Here is a 21,123-nt window from a genome sequence, read left to right as displayed (position 1 = left end):
GACGGGGCTAATGGACTCGAACCCATTCCATTAAATGAAAGAACTGGAGGAATTTTCCATCTGAGCCTCTTCAACGTCTTTCTTTCATACAGCCAATCCCACAGCAGCAGTGGGACACAGATGTGTTAGAGAGAAGCGTGAGGGGGCATCGACGGCTCAGCAAACTGGAGGTGTGGACTGCAGCTCAGATGTAGGATCGAAGTTCGGCTGAACGCTTCGTTGGAAGGAAATATTTTAGGCTGGATGAAATCTGAGGCGCTTCAGCTGTCCGCGCGCTAAACAATTGCGAACACTCGAAAAAGTTACCTGAGCGAAATGTTCAATACGTAAAAACAAGACGCAAAATATAAACTCATATTTATGCCAGCATAATTTTCCCCAAGATTAAAAGCTGTGAGCGGTTTCAAACCTTCATGATGAAAGTTAGAAACGATTTTAAAGATGATGCAGTCTGCGCCAACAAAATGCAGGTAAACGAATACCTTTAAAACATGATATATTGTGTTTAAATTGGCTTCCATTCAACTGTACAGGTGCAATAATTCAATGTAACATAATACCTGCTTCAACAAAAGTCCTCTAATAAAAAGCTGCTAGCAAAAATGAAGTTCCACTCGAAGTGTACGCTGAGGTGGTGACAGGAGCTTTCCAGGTCATGTGATCACTTTGTTGTTCTACTTTTACATCTATCAGTGAAAACCTTTCCCTCTTTTTCATGTTATTGCACAGTACAGGCATCTGCACTATTAAAGTTTCTGCTAAAAGACACACAAACAAACACAAACCCCAACAGTCTCCACTGTGATTATGAAGAGACGCCTCTTTTCCCCTGCGTCTAAATGATCCACGGTCCATTAAAGGTGAACTGTGTCCTGAAGTATGTGCACACGTCACACAGGACGGTTAGGACGGGTCAGATGGTTTCCATCTCAGACAAAAACAGGTGAGGTGCTTTGAACGGACCGGGAAATATGGTCATTATGACGAGCGTAGTGTTGATGGTCAGCCGTGCTGTACCGCCAGCTCCTGTCCTATGAAGCGGCGCAGGCGCTCCAGATACTGGCTGTAGAGTTCAATGTCGTTGTGTCCCGCTCCCTCAACCCAGAGAGGCTCCACAGCCTTCGGGCAGCGCTCGAACAAGGCCAGGCCGTGGGAAAAGTCGATCACCTCGTCCTCCGTGCCGTGGATGATGAGCACTGGGGAAGTGATTTTGGATACTTTCTCAATGCTGAAATGGAAAGAGAGGAAAACAGGAATTAGAAACAGAACCCGCTGAAACAGTGTGGACCGTTCTGACCAGAGATCAGGTTATCGAGTCTGACCCCGTGGCCCTCAGCAGGAAAAGGTTGCAGTGCCCACTCCAGGTCAAGGCTGAGTTCTCCAGAAGTCTTCTGTTGTTTTCCTACCACCTCTGTTCCTCGCCCACTTTACCATCGGATATTAGTGCTAAAGCTGACATGGGCTGCTACTGACTCCGAGTCCTTATTGTGTGGCCAAGAGACTCGTTCTGGGGCCGAGGATCAAAAATAAAAGAACTGTAACAACACATTCGAGTGAACACCCACACTACAACTGCACACCCATGTGTAGCAGCACGTGGGGTTAAACTGAACAAAGAGCTTCAACAATCCTACTGGCACATACTGGGATTAAAACTGTTTACAGAGAGACTTGAACAACCACAGTTAGTCCAACTGGACTAACAAAACAAGCACACACACACAGGGCAGTGTGTGTGATGAGTCCTCCAGACGTAATTATGTAAAGTCTGAAAATAAACAGTGGCATGGTGGAACAACAGTTAGTACAGACACCTCAGTCAAAGACGGTTTGTAGTCCAAACCCCATTGGTGGCTTTACCGTGTAGAGTTCACATGTCGTCCCACAGAATGAACACGTTGGGGATCCTAACGTAGTCACCTGTGTGAGTGTGAGCTCCGCAGCACTGCCAGCATGCACGGTTAGATGTGTCTTGCAAAGTGCTTTGAGTGGTCATAATAGCAATGCATTTCCATAGTGAGAAAGAGCAACCACGAATCATAACCTACAAATCAGCAGATATTATCAATCATCCAGTCGATACCAGTACACCCAGTATAAGTGTGAGTGGTTTGTAAATGCACTCAACCTTGCCTTCGTGATTTTCCAGTCCAAAAAAACCAAACAAACAAAAAACTATGTGTCAACAGGATTTTCCAACAAATGAGACTCACTACACTGAAAAAACTAAAAACAAATAATTTAAACAGCACTTCAGAAGAAGAAAGGCTTTCCTTTCAGCACGTCTGTTTTCCCTGGACAAACACACTTTCACAAGTCTAAGTGGGAATCATGCTCTTCTGCTGACAGATTAATAATAATGTGAAAATATCAACAGACAGTCAAAGAGTCAGAGCACACAGATTGTGCATTTTGTTTTTGTGCATGACGTTTAAACACCCTACTCAGTGACAGAAAGAAAGAAGATGAAGCACGAACAGCTAGAGGGCAGTATAGAAAGCAGATCCCGTTTCCAACTCATCCACATGACTTGTACAGTCTCAGCTGACTCACAGCTGCATAATGGCTCAACTGTCTGGGATTTCCTTACCAGGATGACTGAGCATGCATCACATATACGGCTTTCACAGCCAATTGCTATGATGTGTTTGATATGCCGCAGTTTATCAAACATCATTTTAATTGGACAACGCAGGGAAACACAAAACCAGTTCATATCAAATTAACATTTTGTGTTTACGAACAAAATGTTATGTGGGAAAGAAATGAAGAGCTTCATACATACAAAACGTGTGAACAGTAAGAAGACTCTCTCTTACTTGGGGAAAGCGTCGAAGCAGTAGGTTTTCTTTGTGTCAGGAAACGCCACTCTCATACCAGATGTTAGAGGCGAGTGAAGAACCACGGCGGCACACTCGTACCGTGACGCCAGGTCTACAGTGGGAACTGTACCGATGCTCTGCCCGTACAGGATGATGTTCTCCGGGCTTATGCCATACCTGGTTAGAAATAAACAGAAAGAAAAAATACGTATAATACAGATGAGAGACAGCAGCCAAATCCACAAATATTACCTTTGGTGTACTAATGATTACTGACAGTACTTTCATTAATGCTTTAGTTATTTTTCAGAAAGAATTTTGTTCCTCAAGGGTCAAAGGTCACATGTCAGGTAAATTTTTTTATAGTCACCAAAAATGACTGACCAGTTTCTAAAATTCAAATTTTTATTTCACTTCATGAGCCTGGAGAAATAGTTTGCTGCTTTATAAGAAAGCCCTCCGCAAAGCCAGAACATCTTACTATTCATCACTGATTGAAGAAAATAAGAACAACCCTAGGTTTCTCTTCAGCACTGTAGCCAGGCTGACAAAAAGTCAGAGCTCTTTTGAGCCAACCATCCCTTTAACGTTAACTAGTAATGACTTCATGAACTTCTTCACAAATAAAATTTTTATCATTAGAGAAAAAATTACCAATAATCATCCCACAGATGTCATATTATCTACAGTTACTCTTAGTACCATTGATATTAAGTTAGACTCTTTTTCTCCAATTGATCTTTCTGAGTTAACTTCAATAATTACTTCCTCCAAACCATCAACGTGTCTTTTAGACCCCATTCCTACAAAACTGCTCAAAGAAGTCCTGCCATTAATTAATTCTTCGATCTTAAATATGGTCAACCTATCTCTAATAATCGGCTATGTACCACAGGCCTTCAAGCTGGCTGTAGTTAAACCTTTACTCAAAAAGCCATCTCTAGACCCAGCAGTCTTAGCTAATTATAGGCCAATCTCCAACCTTCCTTTCATATCAAAAATCCTTGAAAGAGTAGTTGTCAAACAGCTAACAGATCATCTGCAGAGGAATGGTTTATTTGAAGAGTTTCAGTCAGGTTTCAGAGCTCAGCACAGCACAGAAACAGCTTTAGTGAAGGTTACAAATGATCTTCTTATGGCCTCTGACAGTGGACTCATCTCTGTGCTTGTCCTGCTAGACCTCAGTGCAGCGTTCGATACTGTTGATCATAATATCCTATTAGAGCGATTAGAACATGCTGTAGGTATTACAAGTACTGCGCTGCAGTGGTTTGTATCATATCTATCTAATAGACTCCAATTCGTGCATGTAAATGGAGAGTCCTCTTCACACACTGAGGTTAATTATGGAGTTCCACAGGGTTCAGTGCTAGGACCAATTCTGTTTACATTATACATGCTTTCCTTAGGCAGTATCATTAGAAGACATAGCATACATTTTCACTGCTATGCAGATGACACCCAGCTCTATCTGTCCATGAAGCCAGATAACACACACCAATTAGTTAAACTGCAGGAATGTCTTAAAGACATAAAGACCTGGATGGCCGCTAACTTTCTGCTTCTTAATTCAGATAAAACTGAGGTTATTGTACTCGGCCCTGAAAATCTTAGAAATATGGTATCTAATCAGATTCTTACTCTGGATGGCATTACCTTGGCCTCCAGTAACGCGGTGAGGAACCTTGGAGTCATTTTTGACCAGGACATGTCCTTCAACGCACATATTAAACAAATATGTAAGACTGCTTTCTTCCATTTGCGCAACATCTCTAAAATTAGAAATATCCTGTCTCAGAGTGACGCTGAAAAACTAGTTCATGCATTTATTACTTCCAGGCTGGACTACTGTAATTCATTATTATCAGGATGTCCAAAAAACTCACTGAAAAGCCTTCAGCTAATCCAAAATGCTGCAGCAAGAGTCCTGACAGGGACTAGAAAGAGAGAGCATACTTCTCCTGTTTTGGCTTCCCTTCATTGGCTTCCTGTTAAATCCAGAATTGAATTCAAAATCCTGCTCCTCACATACAAGGTCTTAAATAATCAGGCCCCATCTTATCTTAATGACCTTGTAGTACCATATCACCCTATTAGAGCGCTCCGCTCTCGCTCTGCAGGCCTACTTGTTGTTCCTAGAGTATTTAAAAGTAGAATGGGAGGGAGAGCCTTCAGTTTTCAGGCCCCTCTTCTGTGGAACCAGCTTCCAGTTTGGATTCGGGAGACAGACACTATCTCTACTTTTAAGATTAAGCTTAAAACTTTCCTTTTTTCTAAAGCATATAGTTAGGGCTGGACCAGGTGACCCTGAATCCTCCCTTTGTTATGCTGCAATAGATGTAGGCTGCCGGGGGATTCCCATGATGCATTGAGTTTTTCCTTTCCAGTCACCTTTCTCACTCACTATGTATTAATAGACCTCTCTGCATTGAATCATATCTGTTATTAACCTCTGTCTCTCTTCCACAGCATGTCTTTATCCTGTCTTCCTTCTCTCACCCCAACCGGTCGGAGCAGATGGCCGCCCCTCCCTGAGCCTGGTTCTGCCGGAGGTTTCTTCCTGTTAAAAGGGAGTTTTTCCTTCCCACTGTCGCCAAAGTGCTTGCTCATAGGGGGTCATATGATTGTTGGGTTTTTCTCTGTATCTATGAAGCGCCTTGAGGCGACTTTTGTTGTGATTTGGCGCTATATACCGGTAAATAAAATTGAATTGAATTGAATTGACTACTCGCAGCTCCGTTAATGAGTGAATCTTTTACTGGCCCACACACAACACAAAAGTTTACTAACAGTGGGATTCTTCTGTAACAGAAGGACTTTCACAGAAACCTTTATATTTCAGAAAGCACATGCATATTTTTTTCAACATGCTGAAATTAAGACCCGAGTAAAGAGTGACACACAACGGTGACTTTTACATGAGCCGACCTTTAGTTAGCGCTCTGTTTTGTAACCCCCGGGCTACAGCTGCATTAGCACAGCACCGCTTCTGTTAATGAGACACTTCATCACCCTACAACGCCCTTGAGATACATCACCCCTTAGCCTTCCCTCATCCATCCATCTCGCTCTTCTTTATTCACACAGCAGCTGTCCTCACTCTGCTCCGTCCTCACCACCACCTCCATTCAACCCCCTTCATCACGCCCCTTTATTCGAACGTTCGTTTTCTGCTTTTTCTCTTCTTTAGCACTTCTCACAACAAAGGCATTTTTTGCCTGGGCACATTTTAAACATCGTTTGATCCCAGCTGTATCCATTGTAAACTCATGCCCCATTTTGCCCGAACAAGTTCGCCTGGGATAATAAAATTACACCTCGAAGGACACGTTTGGGCCAACTGCATCATCACATACCGTGTACGCAGGGCGTGCCAGGCAGCATCTATGTCTGCATACAGATTCTTCTCGGAGGGCTTGCCGGTGCTGACGCCATAGCCCGAGTAATCATAAGAGAAGATGTTGCAGTTGATGCGAGTGCCGAGGCCAATGTAGAAACTGCTCATCTGGCCGAGGTCAACTGCATTGCCGTGGGAGAAAAGCACCGTAAACCTGCAGGGATGATTCAGACAAAGGGTTAGTAACGAGCTAACAGACACAGACAGGTGCACGCTTGTCGGTTTTCCTATTTCCTTTAAAATAAATAAATAAAAATCACTATCAGCACTGGAGCCAAAGATCCAGCCTCTGCTGTGCTCTAATCAGAAATATATGATATACAGAGAACTACATTGTGATTACATGAGAAATATTCTTGTTTAGCGTTGCCAACAATACCATAGCTAAACACAGAACTTAATCAATCAGAAATTAATCAAATCACAAGTAACCTGCTGTTTAAATCAAAAAGGTACTTGATTCTATAAAACTGTTGCAGGTTGAAGGATTATTTACCACGAAGGACTCTTGCTTCCAGACATTTAGTATAACCTGAGAAGCAGGGTATCCACTGTGAACGCTGGGTATCTAGCCCTTGGCTGTTATTCATGAATGCGTGTTGTGCTCTCTGGAGTAACCTGATACTTTTTCTACACACCGACTGTTTTGAAATTCTCCCTCAGTGGTTTTGTTTATGAGCTCTTGCAGCCCGTGGCTTCGCTCTTAGCCTTTCCACTTAGAAAGCAGCAAAACAATGACTCTGCCATATCACGTCAGGCCTGGGATCATTCTTTGTAATACTAGAGACACATTAATGCAAGATAAATGGACTGTAACACAAGCCTGTCCATTTCTTTTTAATTCATTTGGTAAATTAATCAGTAGCAGTTGAGAGTTAAATTCTTTTACATCTCATAAAATACTGTCAAACCTTCTAAGATGAAGAAGGTTATTTCCTCTTATAAAGCCATTTACCAACAACGGCCAATAAAGTCAATCACACCACATAGCTGCAAATGTTTTGTCTCTGACTGGAAACTTATGTTGTCAGGGAGTGTGCAAATCTTTTTACTGCGATCAGTATCACGAACAACAGTAAATTCAACTTTAAGGCTCTACAAACAAGCAGAGAAAATAATGAGAAAGAATAAAGACAACAGAATAAAGTCTGACAGGTGTGCCATGATCTACAGAAAAAACGAGGAAGAGAAAATCTTTGCGTCAGCTGAGTCAACAAGAAAAGAAAAGAAAGCAAACCTGGGCGTGAAGAAGACTGTTGAGGAAGAAGACTGTTTAAATGCTTCAGAGCGAGTGTGACATACCTGTCAGTCACAGCTGACAGCTAATTCCATTTACCTGGAACTAGGAGCGCAGCGAATGTACATGCAGCCGACTCGGTTCCCTCGGCTGGATCGAGCAAGAAAGACCTCCGTAGTGTCCAGCTCTCTTTGAGAGTACTGAAACTCCGCTCGGTCCGTCAGGTGAAGCTTCCATCCCCCCTCTACGGCCCCGGTCCCCCCGCTTCCAGCAACCGAGGCGCCACTCCGCGCCCGCAGGCTGGATGTCCCCGTCGCCCCTGGTGCAGCAGGGCCCACCTCTGGGTCTGGCAGAAAGGTGTACGTGGGTTCTGGGGGTAGGAAAGCTAGCTTGGCTGCAATGCGGCTCGGGCAAGGCGGGCAACAGAACAGGCAGCAGAGCTCACTGAGAGAGAGGCCATTCATCCTTCACTGAGAAGAAGAACACAGACAAGAGGATCACTGTGCAAATGAATTCACATCATGCAAACGTTAACACAATGAAACACTTATTACAATTTAATGCACAGGCCCTTAGTCTGTGGGTGCCGACAATGGGGATGAAGATTTGTCTACACCAGTTTTGGCAGAAAGCATTTCAAACATATTCAATTAATTTTGACGGTTAATGCACTGTCAATCATAATAAGCAATAATAATAATCTGTAAAAGTTTGCCACCTTGAGCGCCTTAATCTCCTTAAATGTGGCTCAATAATTATTCACAGAATAAGTTTCAGGGTTTTTTTGTTTGTTGTTGTTGTTTTTTTAAGAAATCTGAACGCCAACCTGGGCTTTTGCAGCTGTGATGGACCATATATTAAATGTGTTAAATGATTTGACAGACTTGAGCCACAGACCCATCGTTTTTTCTTCATACTTCACACTGATGTTTATAGAGTTCCAGGTAAACCACAGTGACTAATGCTCGTTGTTTTTATTACAAGTCATGAGTGAGAATAAATGCACGTACACGGGGTCCAACATGACCCCCCCCCCGTGTGAAACAGCAGACCTACCTGTTGAGTTGAAGCCTGGTCAAAGAGAAACGAGCTGTGCTGAAACAAAACAAACAAGGAAGTCTTCCTTCCACCTGACCAGAATTCAAACTCGGGACGCTGCCTGCAGCCCTGTCAGCTGAACAAGGAAAAAGAGCTGGAGCCTTCCGGCTGACAGGGAAGTGTTATTTACAAAGTGTCTGCTGGCTTTTCTTTGTAGTCCCTGAACGCCACATTCCACTCATTTTACACCCTGGGACAGACAAACGACGCGCTTTTCTCTCCAAACGCGTCCTGGAGAGCTAACTAAATAAAAACACCAGCAGCTGGTTTTAGTTTGAGATCCCGACTTCTCAGTTTGGGAGACTCGCTTCCAATAAAAGTCCTGCCCTCAAAGTTACCGAAACTAACTTTATACACGAACACAGAGATGTCCCTCTGTGCCCCCTGTCCGAAGAAGTGACAGTGAAGACCAAAAGAAGGGACAAGTCTTCCCCTCGCTTCCCGGAGAGACGTAGTTTTTTTAGCGCGTCCCAGCTAACGCTATGCTGGCTTAAGCTAGCAAGAAGACACAAACACAGCTGCTCGGTAAAAGCGGGCTCGCGCTGTGACGTACAGCGCCGTTAAAATGCAGATCCCGGTGTGAACGCTTCTGTCCGCGAGCCCATTCTGGACGCTGCTGGCGTGTCCTCCCGGTTTATACACAGCCCTGCCTGTCGTTATTAATCCACACAGATGCGGTGTTTTCCTACTTCTCTGCTGTTTCACCGCATCCGGAAGTGACAGTTGACCGGATATGACGCAGGAAGTTTCCATTGGACAATTATGGGAAAGGTGTTATCAGCGCGGATGACGGCGCTGTAAAAGGTGACATGTTTGAACTTGACTGTTAATTTGTATCTTTAAAGATAAAGAAGCTCAATTCACGGTATTTCTCATAATCCAAGAGTCATCGCAGTTACTTGGAGACCCGGCTGATTCATCAAAGATGATATGTGCTACTTACAACTAATTTTATTTGATAAAGAGCACATTGTGCCCTAATGGATCTATGTGTGATCTCAATTCAGTTAACAGCTTATATCCCCTTTAATTTCTCAGTTCAGTTTTATTTATATAAAGTCAAATCGCAACAACAGTCACCTCAAGACGCTTTATATTGTAAAGATGTAAGAAAAAAATACAAAGAAAAACCAACAATCAAATGACCAGGTACTTCCCAACTGTGGGAAGGGGAAAAAAATCCCTTTTAACAGGAAGTTTGACCATAACCAATAATTAAAGTAAATGATTTAAGCTTGTTTTGTGTCCTAAAGGAAGGTGGGTCTTCCACAGGTCAACACTCTTAAGCTGTAACTCTCCCCAACAGTTTATATTAAAACACACACACACACACACACACACACACACACACACACACACACACACACACACACACACACACACACACACACACACACACACACACACACACACAGAGCTTTGCTGGCTCAGGAGCCACCTTTACCATCTATTCAAGAGAAATGTCAGCTTTACAACCTGCTATGTAGGCCATCCTACATAAATATCCATAGCCTTGTTAAAACAGCCCTGCATACCCACACCTTTACCTCAGTTATTTTTGCACAGATTTTGAGAGATTCACCTTTGCACTGGAACTGACAAGTGTCGGGGTGATTTATGAGGGGAGGATAGCAGCAAGAGCCAAAGGGAAGATTTATAAGATGGCAGTGAGACTTGCTGTCATGTGGTTTGGAGACAGGGGTACTGACAAAAATTGGGGGCTGAGCTGAAGATACTGAGATCTTCTCTGTGAGTGAGCAGGATGGACAGGATTAGAAATGAATCCATCAGAGGCCGATGATGGAGCCTCAATGACTACCGACCAGTTGCTCTAACACCTGTTATAATGAAGTGCTTCGAGAAACTGGTCCGACGTCACATCATGTCCTGCCTGCCACCCACACTCGACCTGCTCCAGTTCGCATACAGAGCTAACAGATCAACTGAAGATGCCATTGCTACAACGCTCCACACCACCATCTCTCACCTGGAAGTGCAGGGCCGTTACGCCAGGCTGCTCTTTGTTGACTTTAGCTCTGCTTTCAATACGATACTCCCGGACAGACTAATAGTTAAACTGCTGGAAATTGGACTTCCTTCTACCACCTGCCGCTGGATCAGAGACTTCCTCTCAGACCGTGTACAGAGAGTTAGAGTGGGGCCTCATCTTTCCTCAGCCCTCAGCCTTAACACCGGCTCTCCACAAGGCTGTGTACTGAGTCCCCTACTGTACACACATGACTGTGCTAGTACCCACCCAGACAACACAGTCATCAAGTTTGCAGATGATACCACCGTGGTGGGGCTCATCTCAGGGGGAGAAGTTCAGAGGCTGTCAGATTGGTGTGTAGATAACAACCTGGACCTCAATACCACCAAGACAAAAGAACTGGTAGTTGACTTCAGAAGGAGGAAGTCTGAGCTGTAGCCTGTCAGCATCAATGGCGAGTGTGTGGAAAAGGTCTCCAGTTTCACACAGAAAGGCACTCCAGAGGGTCATCAATATGGCCCAAAAAATCATTGGACATCCTCTTCCCTCCCTGAAGGACCTGTACAGCACTCGCTGTCTCAAGAGGGCACGCAGCATCCTACGGGACGGTACACACCCAGGACACCGGGTGTTTAAGCTGCTGCCGTCTGCCAGGAGGTTCAGGCTGCTGAGGTCCCGAACAAATAGACTCAAGGACAGCTTTTACAACAGGGCAATAGCCCTGATCAATGCAAATAGCTCACCTGACTGGCTACCTACCTGGACTTTTTGGGGGGGGAGGTAACAATGGTAAAAACAGTAACAATAATAATATTTATATTTATAACAAGGTGCAATAACAATTAATGTGCAATAATAACAGTGTGTAATACAAATACACTTATTCTTATTTTTTATTCCTAAGTTATTATACTGTGTTGTGTTGTGTTGTTTGTGTTGCGTTGTGATGTGTCGTATCGGGTCATGTTGTGTTATATGTAGTGTCGATGTAGGACAGTTTTCCAATTTCATTGGACTATTGGACTATGTACGACTGTGCAATGACAATAAAGAGTTATCTTATCTTAAGGTCCATTAGGCACATCAGTACAAACCCACAGGGCCCCGAGAGGAGGTCTAACTTTTTTTTTGCCCTTTATTAAACACTGGATGACATCAAACAACAAAGCTACTGCCTAGAATGTAACTTGTAATTGTTAACTTTAATGACTAAATCATGATGGAAGTAGGATGGATATCTTATACATGTAAATAAACGGGCTTAATTATACATAATAACACAGGAATATCCTATATCAAACTGATATTATTCAGACAGATAACAGAATAAATGAAAAAATTAACGTGGTCTCCATGTGCTAGAGAAAGGCTTTGATAATAATAATAATAATAATAATAATGGATATCGGCCATCGGCCCCTCTGGCCATCACCAGTAGGCGGTAGGTGAAGTGTCTTGCCCAAGGACACAACGACCAAGCCGGGGCTCGAACTGGCAACCTTCCGGTTACAAGACGAACTGCCAACTCTTTGAGCCACGACCGCCCCCGGTGTCATTCCTGTCATTCCGCCTCTTTGAGTCATTCCTTCAAAAGATATTTCCTCATTCTGTGTTTTGGTGTTGTACGTGTTGACCTGGGAATAATTTCATGAGTGCAGAGGCATGTTTATACTCAAAGTAAGCCCTTGTTCTATAGACAGAAGCATTCTGGGAGATCTGAAAGTAGTATGGATAAAGGTGATAACCTTTATTGACCTGTGGCGCCCCTACGTCTTAGGGCAGGGCTGTCAAACTGCAGAAAGATCAGAACAAGACCTCCAAAGGCTACAAACTGGCCCACTTGATGGCTTTACAAAAATGTGAAAAATCATAGAAAAGTCATTTATAACAGTTAAATACGCTTTTCCCGCTGTGGTGATAACAGCACAACTACATTAGCTGTAAAAACGCGTATATTTCCACATCTCCACATGCAGCTTGTATCACAGTAAAATACTGAGGTTTTCTTCTAAAGCAGAGTGCAAGGAGCTTGGATTTAAAATGAGTATTTATTTAGCATACATTAAGACAAATAAATACAAACGACAAGTGTAAATTAAAATAAACTTTGTGATTTTATTGTTTATACTTACTCTTACACATCATACAATCCTAACTCTTAAAAGAAAAAATAAAAAGATATCTGGTGGTGTTTCTGGGGGACTGGAGTGCCAAGGGACGGCAACTACACCTCTGTGAACATCGTAGATTTCATCTCAAGTCCCTAAAGCTCATCTTGAAAGACAGAATAATATGTCTTTATTCCTGCAGTGAAGCTGAAGAAAATTCATCCTAACTCACAAGTTTATTATTCTCAATCAAAACCCTTGCATGATGAAGACACTGATTATGAAAGGTGTGAGAACATCAAACAATAATCAATGCAACAAAAAAGGGGAAAAAAAAACCCAAACAAAACACAAGTATATGCACTGATAATATCTCAGTTACTCAGGTCACGTAGCCCTAATTGCTGGTGGCAAGTCAAACAGTCAAAAGATTTGAATGATTCAAATGTCTCAAATCACATAAAGACAACCATCGTCGGCCAACGGACAGTCAGTCTGACGGCAACACGACTTATCGTGTGACTTGTGGTGGTTTACATTCAAACTGCTCACATTTATCAGGAAAAACATGCTGAAACGTTTGGAGCACTGATATGAGCAGTCAATAGAAAATGAGCGTAAACCATGCAACCCCCCATGATTTACATAACTGAACAATCATCACAGGAAAATTCTCCCATGAAGAGACAATTAATCTGTAAAGGAAAACCGAGCTTACCGTATGCAACGATGTTTTATAATCATCAACCAAGTCTGAGAATTCTGTGTCTAAAACACAACGAACTGCAGAGCAGCACCAACCACTCGTCCCCCTGAATATCACAGTTAACACCTTCTCAATTTGAAATTTACACTGTAGGTGTGACGGTGGAAGAAGTTAAATCACCGTCACTGCGGGCTCAACTCATCCACGGCAAAACGTCTCGCCGTCGGCATGCCAAGTCATCACGTCGGCCATTAACGCAAAGACTCGACGAAGGCTCTTTTTCAATCAGAAGAGGCAGAACTAAGCCGACACACGGAGGAGTGTGATTCCTCTCTTTCGCCTTTTGCGGTGGATTATTTTTAAATTGCATTCCCTGAAAATTCAAATGCAACTTTTCTCCAGCTTTCATTAATATATAATGAACCGCATCAAGCAACATTTACAGGGAAAGCTTTTAATAATGAAAAGATGAACCCTCTATTTCTTGCTTGGGGCCCTTTAAACTTTCAGTAATATCGCTATTGCTACAAATCAGTAACAGGATAAAAGCTCTGACTGAGATACTCTGTTATTCAGCAACGTTAATATAGCTCGGGAGGGAGGAGGGGGGGCTGGTTAAGAGTGTAGCTAGTATGGTAAAATAGAAACCACGTGGCCTGCAGGGGATACTAGTGGTTATTAAACAATTTGAACATTACACGTAAAAACCTGAAAAATTAATGAGGAAACAAGATGGGGAAAACATCAGTGCTAGTTGTAGCACATTTTTTTGGATAATTATGAAAAGCACTTTAATACAGAGAGTACTATTTGTTGCCTTAATTCCCCACCTTTATTACCTGGCAAAAATCTACATTGAGGTTATACTATAAGAAGAGGAGCTGTATGGTATTTACATTTGAGGAAAAAAAAAAAAAACAGAGTCCTGTTAACGGGAACCTTACGGTTCCGGCCATGCATTGTGCTACTGCTGTGCGGCTTTTTAAACATTCCAGCTTCATTTCAAACTACGCGGTCACAAAACAGCAACGCGTGTTTGACTGCACACATGCACGTGGGACTGATCTTCCTAGAAGAAGCTAGCTAGAAGCAGTCTGAGCACACTGTAAAAGCACAGCACGCAACTCTGCGGCACTGCAACGCTGAGCAGAACGTACGCCATCGTCTATGAGAGCAACTGCGACCCGGGTCAGTTTTCATTCAGCATGTGTCAGTGGTCTGCTGGTGGTAGGAGAAACGTGGAGCTTCATACAGGCTCCGAAGAACATAAAAGGTCATTCGAGGCGAGCGCGCCGCCTTACCGAAGAAGAAAATCTCAGCAACTCGACAAGGCAATTTCATCAGCAAGGCTGCGATACAGCTCGGATATAAACTGCAAGTGACCCGAATGCTGAACAAAACTGAGCGGGCATGGCACCGTAGCTTGTGCTCTGCAGCGGACATACGTCGTTGTGCTTCATACCCAAAGCCTTAATCACTGACATCCTACTGCACTCGCTCCCTCCGAGCGGCTCAGCCGGGCTCCGCTCCGTCACGTCAGAGCTCGGGCGCGCATTTTCTTCTTCACTGGTTACATAATCAGGATGGAATTACTTAAATATAATCGAAGAAAAAGTTAAGAGCAAATCGTTAAAGATTCGCGGACACATGCTGCCAATCCTCCAGCACAGACCAACCAAACAATAAAAAATAAATAGAATGCAATCACACAATTCAAGCTAACTACAATATATTAATATAGATCTTCTGATGTCATACGCTCATTAAAATAAAGAAGAAAAAAAAAAATCAATCACACAGTTAAGTCAAGGTCGTTTGTTTCCCTCCCCGGCTTTCCCCTTCCAATGACTGTTCATGCACCCGGTATCCATACAAGCCTACATATCAAAGAGAGACGCATGTGGAAAACTCAGACTTTGGAGTACTACATGTGGTCGCCCACAGAGTAAAGGAGTTGCCAATTTGACAAGTAGTTGACATCATTTTTCAGTCTGGGATAAAATACTATATTCCAAAGCCCTTAAAGGTCTTGCTGATACATGAGTCACTAGACCCCCTAAATGTGTTTCTGTCATTATCCCGATTGACACATTCCTTAACAGCTTATCCTCGTTCATTTTAGCTACCTACAGGGATTGTATAAAAAAATACACTCACACGATCCCGCTAAGTGGAAAAACAACAACAACAAAAAGAACAAAAGGGGTAAAAATCAAATTCCTGCCCTTCCCACGGCAAAACAAATGTCCACCAAGCCCTCATGGCTCTCTCCCCAGCTCTCAAGCAAATGTGCACGCACACACACACTTTCATACAAACACACGCGCGCGCTGCAGCCACAAGTGGAGAGAGAGGGAGATGCTAGTAAGGGAAGTGTCTGGACTGTGGCTGCGACCGCACCACCCCCACCCCGCCCGCTTTACACTACCATGAACAAATGAAGCCACGATATCAGGTGTTTTCATCCAAGTCGCCATTGTTCAAATTCACAAAGTCAGAAACTTCTTTTTTGCTCTCAGTCCTCATAACTTCTGAATCTTCTCAGCCACTACGATGGGGTTCTCCTTGCGTAACTGGGCAGCGGCTGCGCTCCGGTAATCATAGGGACAGTCGTGTTTGTCGGAGTAACGATGGATGGCGCAGAACAGGTTGCCACAGCGACAGTCAAAACCTTGAGGAAAAAGAAGCAATTAAACTTGGACGCTTTATTATAGATATCACATGTATCTGGACACCAGAGACCAAAACTCACATCTCGTTTTGGGGCAGAATGGCTATTTTCTTCAATTTGGGATTGTTTCATTTCTCGGGTGCTGACCCCAAATCAGTGTGTTAGAACAGACAAGAGGACAGAGCAGCAAGGAAACTATGCGCTGCAGTAGATAGGGCCAGCAGTAAAACCCACATATGTTTGGGTTTATATACAGCATATTTGATGCATTACCTGCCATCAGACCAGACTACTAAGACACCACTGACAAAAACATTCATTTGACCTTAAAAAAAAAAATACGGCAATTGTTCCTTGACTGCTGCCTTGTTAGGTCGGTAAATCTCACCACATGACTTGGTTCAGATCTTCCAACTTCTGTGAGGTAAAATTCACCGACTTCTTTTTAGCGTACCATTTCCAAAAGTTAATAAGCTTTGGTTACACACACACATTATGAAAACTCAGTTTTCATGCTGTCTATCCGTAAACTAAAGAGTTATTTTTCATTGTTGGGAACAGCCCTGTGTCTCTCTCCAAGCTGCAGGAAAACAGAGTCAGCTCGAGGTGCAGAGGGAGACTGAGGCTATATTAAAAAAGAAAGAAATGCATCACCCAGTCCTACTACATCCCGATTATTTTACAGACTTATTCTTACACTGCCCTGTGTAAGGTTTTAATTAAATTCAGTTTGACTGGGCCTTGATGATGTTGCTCAATTTTACATGCTTACTCAAGATGTGGTCTCAATTAAGCTGATATATAATCATTGCTATTAAGTCTCAGAGTCTCCTATGAAGCAAAAAAAAAAAAAAAAAGGACCGAGCTGCACACTGTGAAATGTATCACTTAAGTGCAGAATGTCGCTCGCTGTACATAAGCAATCATCACAGAATAAATGCACATATGAATCATTTGTGTGCAGCTGTCATTATTGTCCTTTAAAAACAGGTTTAGCTCCAAAAGCTCTGCAGGCGAAGAATATTAAAGATGTCTTTGACATTGCACCACATACATCCGTGTGCCAAATCAATGTCTTATTAGGGGTGAGGAACCCCTGCCGACTCATAAAACACAGGATAAACAGATAAGAAACTTGAGTGAAATTCTTCCCTCACTTACCAGTAAGTCCTACTTTCTTCCGGCAAGAAAAGCAGCGATTCTTTTTCTTGTTTTTATCAGGAGTCTGGTCGCCATCAGACGAAGCCTGCGCAGCTTCCCCGACTGGCTCTGGTGGGGAAAAACAAAGCAACCGTATGTAAAACAGCTGTATGTTTATTTATGCACATGTACAAAAGACAACACAATTAACTTCAACCAATCAAATATGCTAGCCGGGTCAGAGGCCGTAACTTAAGCTTTATAAAATATTATTTAAACACGTAAAAACACGATTTCCTTACACAGTTATTTGACTGCAACACAGAACATGCCACACAGCAGAAGGCAAAATGAAATAAAACGGGAAAACCAATGGAGTCATCACAGAGCATATTGTGTTTATCACTTCAGGCACGCTCCCGGAACACGGTGGCGAGTGCGTCCCATTGTTTATTCACGCAGCAGTTCTTAATAGTGTACTCCTCTGCTTTGAGTAGGGCCGACCGTGTGGACGGTGGGTAGGGAATGAACTACTGCTTTCTACGATGTTTACCTGTGCTGTTTGAAGTACCCTCCTCTTCACCCTCCTCGGCTTCTGCTCGATCAGAATCCACAGCTCCTGAATCCTGGGAGATGCTCATAGCTGTCATCTGTTGAGTTACTGGGCTGGTGGAGCTGGGACTAACAGGGCATCAAATCAAGTCAGCAAATTTCAGTTTAGATTAAATAAAAATACTGAAAAAACACACAACAAAAACAAAAAAAAAAAAAAAGAATTGAAATGATTAAATTTATCTTGGTACTCTCTTTGCTTTGGTTTTGTCCCCTTTGGGAGGAAACAGATCCAGTGCACACGCTGCAATATAAAACCATTTTTAGCAATTTCAAGAGCCTCGCAGAACTTTTCTTACCTATCGCACTTTCCTCACAGTGAATTAAATCCATTTTTAACATTTAAAAAGGTTAGCCCAATGGTAAAGTTAAAGCAAATTATAAAAGAGGCCCTTCAAAACGCCGAATAGCAGAAAAAGAACTTGGCCAGCAAAAAATTATTCAGCATTACGCTGCAGTTTTTCAGAACAGGGCCTCAAGCTAAGTTTTAAACTACACCATCCTCTAGCTAATTTTCTTCCAGTGTCAATGACAACACAGCCCATCGTACACTTAATTTGGCTTTTGATAATCATCAGAAGCTCATCACAACCTCACCTGTCAATGTCGACGTGCAAATTGAAATAGCTGAAAAGTTCTTACTAGAAGGTTGGGGTCGTCAGGGTAAGGTAAAAATGTTTTCACCCAGAAAATGACTGCACCATGGTGATAGAAGGTTTTGTTTTCATAAATAAATATGCACACAACTGCCTACCCTTCTGCAGAGGCAAGCTGCGGTACTAGCATGAACTGACTGGACTAGTCAAAGAGCCAACACGGAGTATATTTTTCCTTGATGAATCACATCTAAAACACTGATTCACAATGACTCAATGAAACAACACGGCTCTCTGCGCTTTTCTACGCGTAACTCAGCATACCTGGTTGTTTGTTCCTCAGGTGGGGTTCCTGCCACCTCTGTACTGGGCTCTGAGGTTGTGCTCTCCACAGTTGTACCGGCCGATCCTGGTGATCCCGCTGGTGAAGTAGCAGCTGTGTGCACGCATGTGTGTGTCGGGGAGGGGGGAGGACAGTCAGATCAGTCACAAAAATCTGTTGTTGCCTCACACATGGATGACTTTCCACTTGCTTCTAAGCGTCTTGACATTCCCTACATGTATTTGTTTACCATGATCAGATGCACTTTGAGTTAATGTACAACAACAGATGGCAATGTAACTCTCTTGCTTTCTGATGCCACAGTGTAGGCAGCTAATGCTACCTCTGTTCTCCAGCCCCTTTTAGCTAGTTCGGCTCCCTATTTCCAGTGCACTTTTTGAGTGACTCCCATTTAAAAGCTCCTGACTTATTCACCTGGTACACCCTTATCCAGCAGACCCCTGCTTTTTATAGGTCATGTCTCTCCCATCTTCCTACCTTTCTCTCCAGGGGGGCTGGACCGCCCCCCTCCCTGTTGTCTCTGCAGGTGTTCCTTGTAGCAGACCGAGCACATGCCGTTGGTGCGGGGGTTACCATAGAAACCGCATCCCATAGTGCAAAGCATTGGCACCTGCGTCTGATTGGTCTCCTGAGCCATGCTCTGACAGAGGGGGTAAGGGGGATGGGAGAGGATAATCCTGAAAATGGGGTTGCAGAAGTTAGTGAGAATAATTAGCAGTCCCTGTTTGATTACAAAGCTTTTAGGTTGGAGCTAAAAGAGCTTGGAGATTGGCATTGCAGCATGAGAGTAGAGTTTGAGCACATCATGACTTCTTTTACCTCTTTTGCACCGACACAGAGCCAGTCCAGCTCTGAAAGGCTTGAGGACTGATCGTTACATAGCTTAAAGAAAAAAGACAATCACAGCAGACAAATCCTGGGGCTTATTTGGCAAATACTGTTACTTTCTAGCTAAAGCCCCTTCCAACTTTTACAACCAGTAAATTTGCAGCACTGAGCTGGTTCACACTTTTCTGGCACAGAAAGTAGTCATCCCTCCCCCCCATTTACTGGAATGCATTGAACCAGCTCTAGATTAGGCACTGGACAAGTGGAAAAGAGGTCTTTGTGAATTAAAGGTTATGGTCCACTACTTGCAGCTGTAATGAAGGTCTGTCGCAGTTTTATAAACTTCATAAACCAAAATTAAGACCAACCCCAACTTCTGAAGGCCAAAGTCCACGATTACTGCAAAATCAGGCCTGGACTTTGGCACACTGAAAATACTAATAAATAAACTATGCTTCAAAATTATTAGAAAACACAAAAACGTAGCAGCAATAGAAATACCAGTGAAACGGATCGCCGAATGTACTGCACCTCTTACAACATCAAAGCAAGCACGAGTTTTAAAAGTAGGAAGCTGTGGGATTAGTTTGAACAAACACGGAGAGCTGTGCACGGTGACGGAAACAAAGGGTCCAAAGAGCCGCACACACACACCCTAGAAGGTAAATGACGGTGTGTGAAACATGCGCTAACTCAGCTGTTTCGCGCTTTCTTCCGCCGCACAAGACGTTTTTGGTCATGGAGAAAGTTGTGAAAAAGACAACAAGAATAAAACAAAAACCCCGTCAGTACGAAACCGCGCTGGCTAACGTTAAAACTGCGCTGCGTGCAGTTTAGCCGAACAACTTCCAGCTGGCTGTTCCCAGTCCGAGTTTGTCCGCACAAGAAAACAATTGGCGTCCTGTGCTTGAATAGCTCACAGCAAACATTAGCAAACAGCCTCGCTGGACGTTTGGTCTGTCTGACACTGCATACAGGTGTAAAAGGAAGGACGAAACTCGACCGGTGGCCCTGTGTCATCGTGAAAAATACGAAAGTTAAATGCTACAGCGTCCTCGGTGACGAACTATACGCAGATCGCGGCTTTTCAATCGAATAAACGCTAGTGTTAGCGGGCTATCTGTTAGCAGAGTTGCTAACGCAGTCAGCCAACCCAAAACTAGAGCGCCTCCCAACAGCGTCCCGGCTGGGTTTATGACCGGTACCACATCCCGGGAATCTGCCGAATCAGTCGGGAATGAAGACATTACCTGAAACGTAGTTAATCGGCGGCTGTCGACGACGGAGGGGTTCAGATTTGAGTGAGCTGTGTCCCCAGCAGAGCGCGCGGCCTCCTACCCAGCGCTAGCTCCCGACATTCGAAACAACGACCATGACGTCACCGCCAATGTCAGCCCTCAGAGCGACGGGCCAGCACAGCAAACTACACCTACACCACCTCCACCACCACAGCTGATCATCACACACACACACAAGGTCAGAACAGCATCGTTCGGCCCCAGTCCCTCTGTGGACACGATCCCTGACTTTGGCCTTTTTATTTAGGCGTTTTAATCTTACAGTTAATTTGTTTTA

At 43.5% G+C, this 21,123-nt stretch overlaps 2 protein-coding genes across 4 annotated transcripts; both read right to left on the bottom strand.

The window, feature by feature from the left end:
• Window positions 1–479: 479 nt before the first annotated feature.
• abhd17ab (abhydrolase domain containing 17A, depalmitoylase b) lies at window positions 480–9,275 on the bottom strand. Its single transcript, XM_026159465.2, has 5 exons — window positions 8,513–9,275; window positions 7,556–7,926; window positions 6,179–6,373; window positions 2,820–2,999; window positions 480–1,228 (listed from the first exon to the last, which is right to left on the bottom strand). The coding sequence occupies exons 2-5, from the start codon at window positions 7,918–7,920 to the stop codon at window positions 1,003–1,005; spliced, it is 966 nt and encodes a 321-aa protein (XP_026015250.1). The 5' UTR covers window positions 7,921–7,926; window positions 8,513–9,275; the 3' UTR covers window positions 480–1,002.
• Window positions 9,276–15,814: 6,539 nt separating this feature from the next.
• On the bottom strand, window positions 15,815–20,945 carry LOC113015823 (AN1-type zinc finger protein 5). 3 transcript variants are annotated; one of them, XM_026158174.2, is made up of 6 exons: window positions 20,799–20,945; window positions 19,198–19,397; window positions 18,702–18,813; window positions 17,723–17,850; window positions 17,191–17,298; window positions 15,815–16,029 (listed from the first exon to the last, which is right to left on the bottom strand). In XM_026158174.2, the coding sequence occupies exons 2-6, from the start codon at window positions 19,355–19,357 to the stop codon at window positions 15,881–15,883; spliced, it is 657 nt and encodes a 218-aa protein (XP_026013959.1). In that variant the 5' UTR covers window positions 19,358–19,397; window positions 20,799–20,945; the 3' UTR covers window positions 15,815–15,880. The 3 variants fall into 3 exon arrangements, with proteins under 3 accessions (XP_026013959.1, XP_080153442.1, XP_026013961.1); XM_080297316.1 differs by lacking the exon at window positions 20,799–20,945 and adding an exon at window positions 20,050–20,177; XM_026158176.2 differs by lacking the exon at window positions 20,799–20,945 and adding an exon at window positions 19,540–19,656.
• Between the last annotated feature and the right edge of the window lie 178 nt (window positions 20,946–21,123).

The sequence above is a fragment of the Astatotilapia calliptera genome, chromosome 23, assembly GCF_964374335.1.
Source record: "Astatotilapia calliptera chromosome 23, fAstCal68.1, whole genome shotgun sequence".
Classification (NCBI taxonomy): Eukaryota; Metazoa; Chordata; class Actinopteri; order Cichliformes; family Cichlidae; genus Astatotilapia; species Astatotilapia calliptera.
The sequence above is the reverse complement of the archived record's forward strand: the minus strand, read 5'-3'. Positions and strand labels throughout refer to the sequence as shown.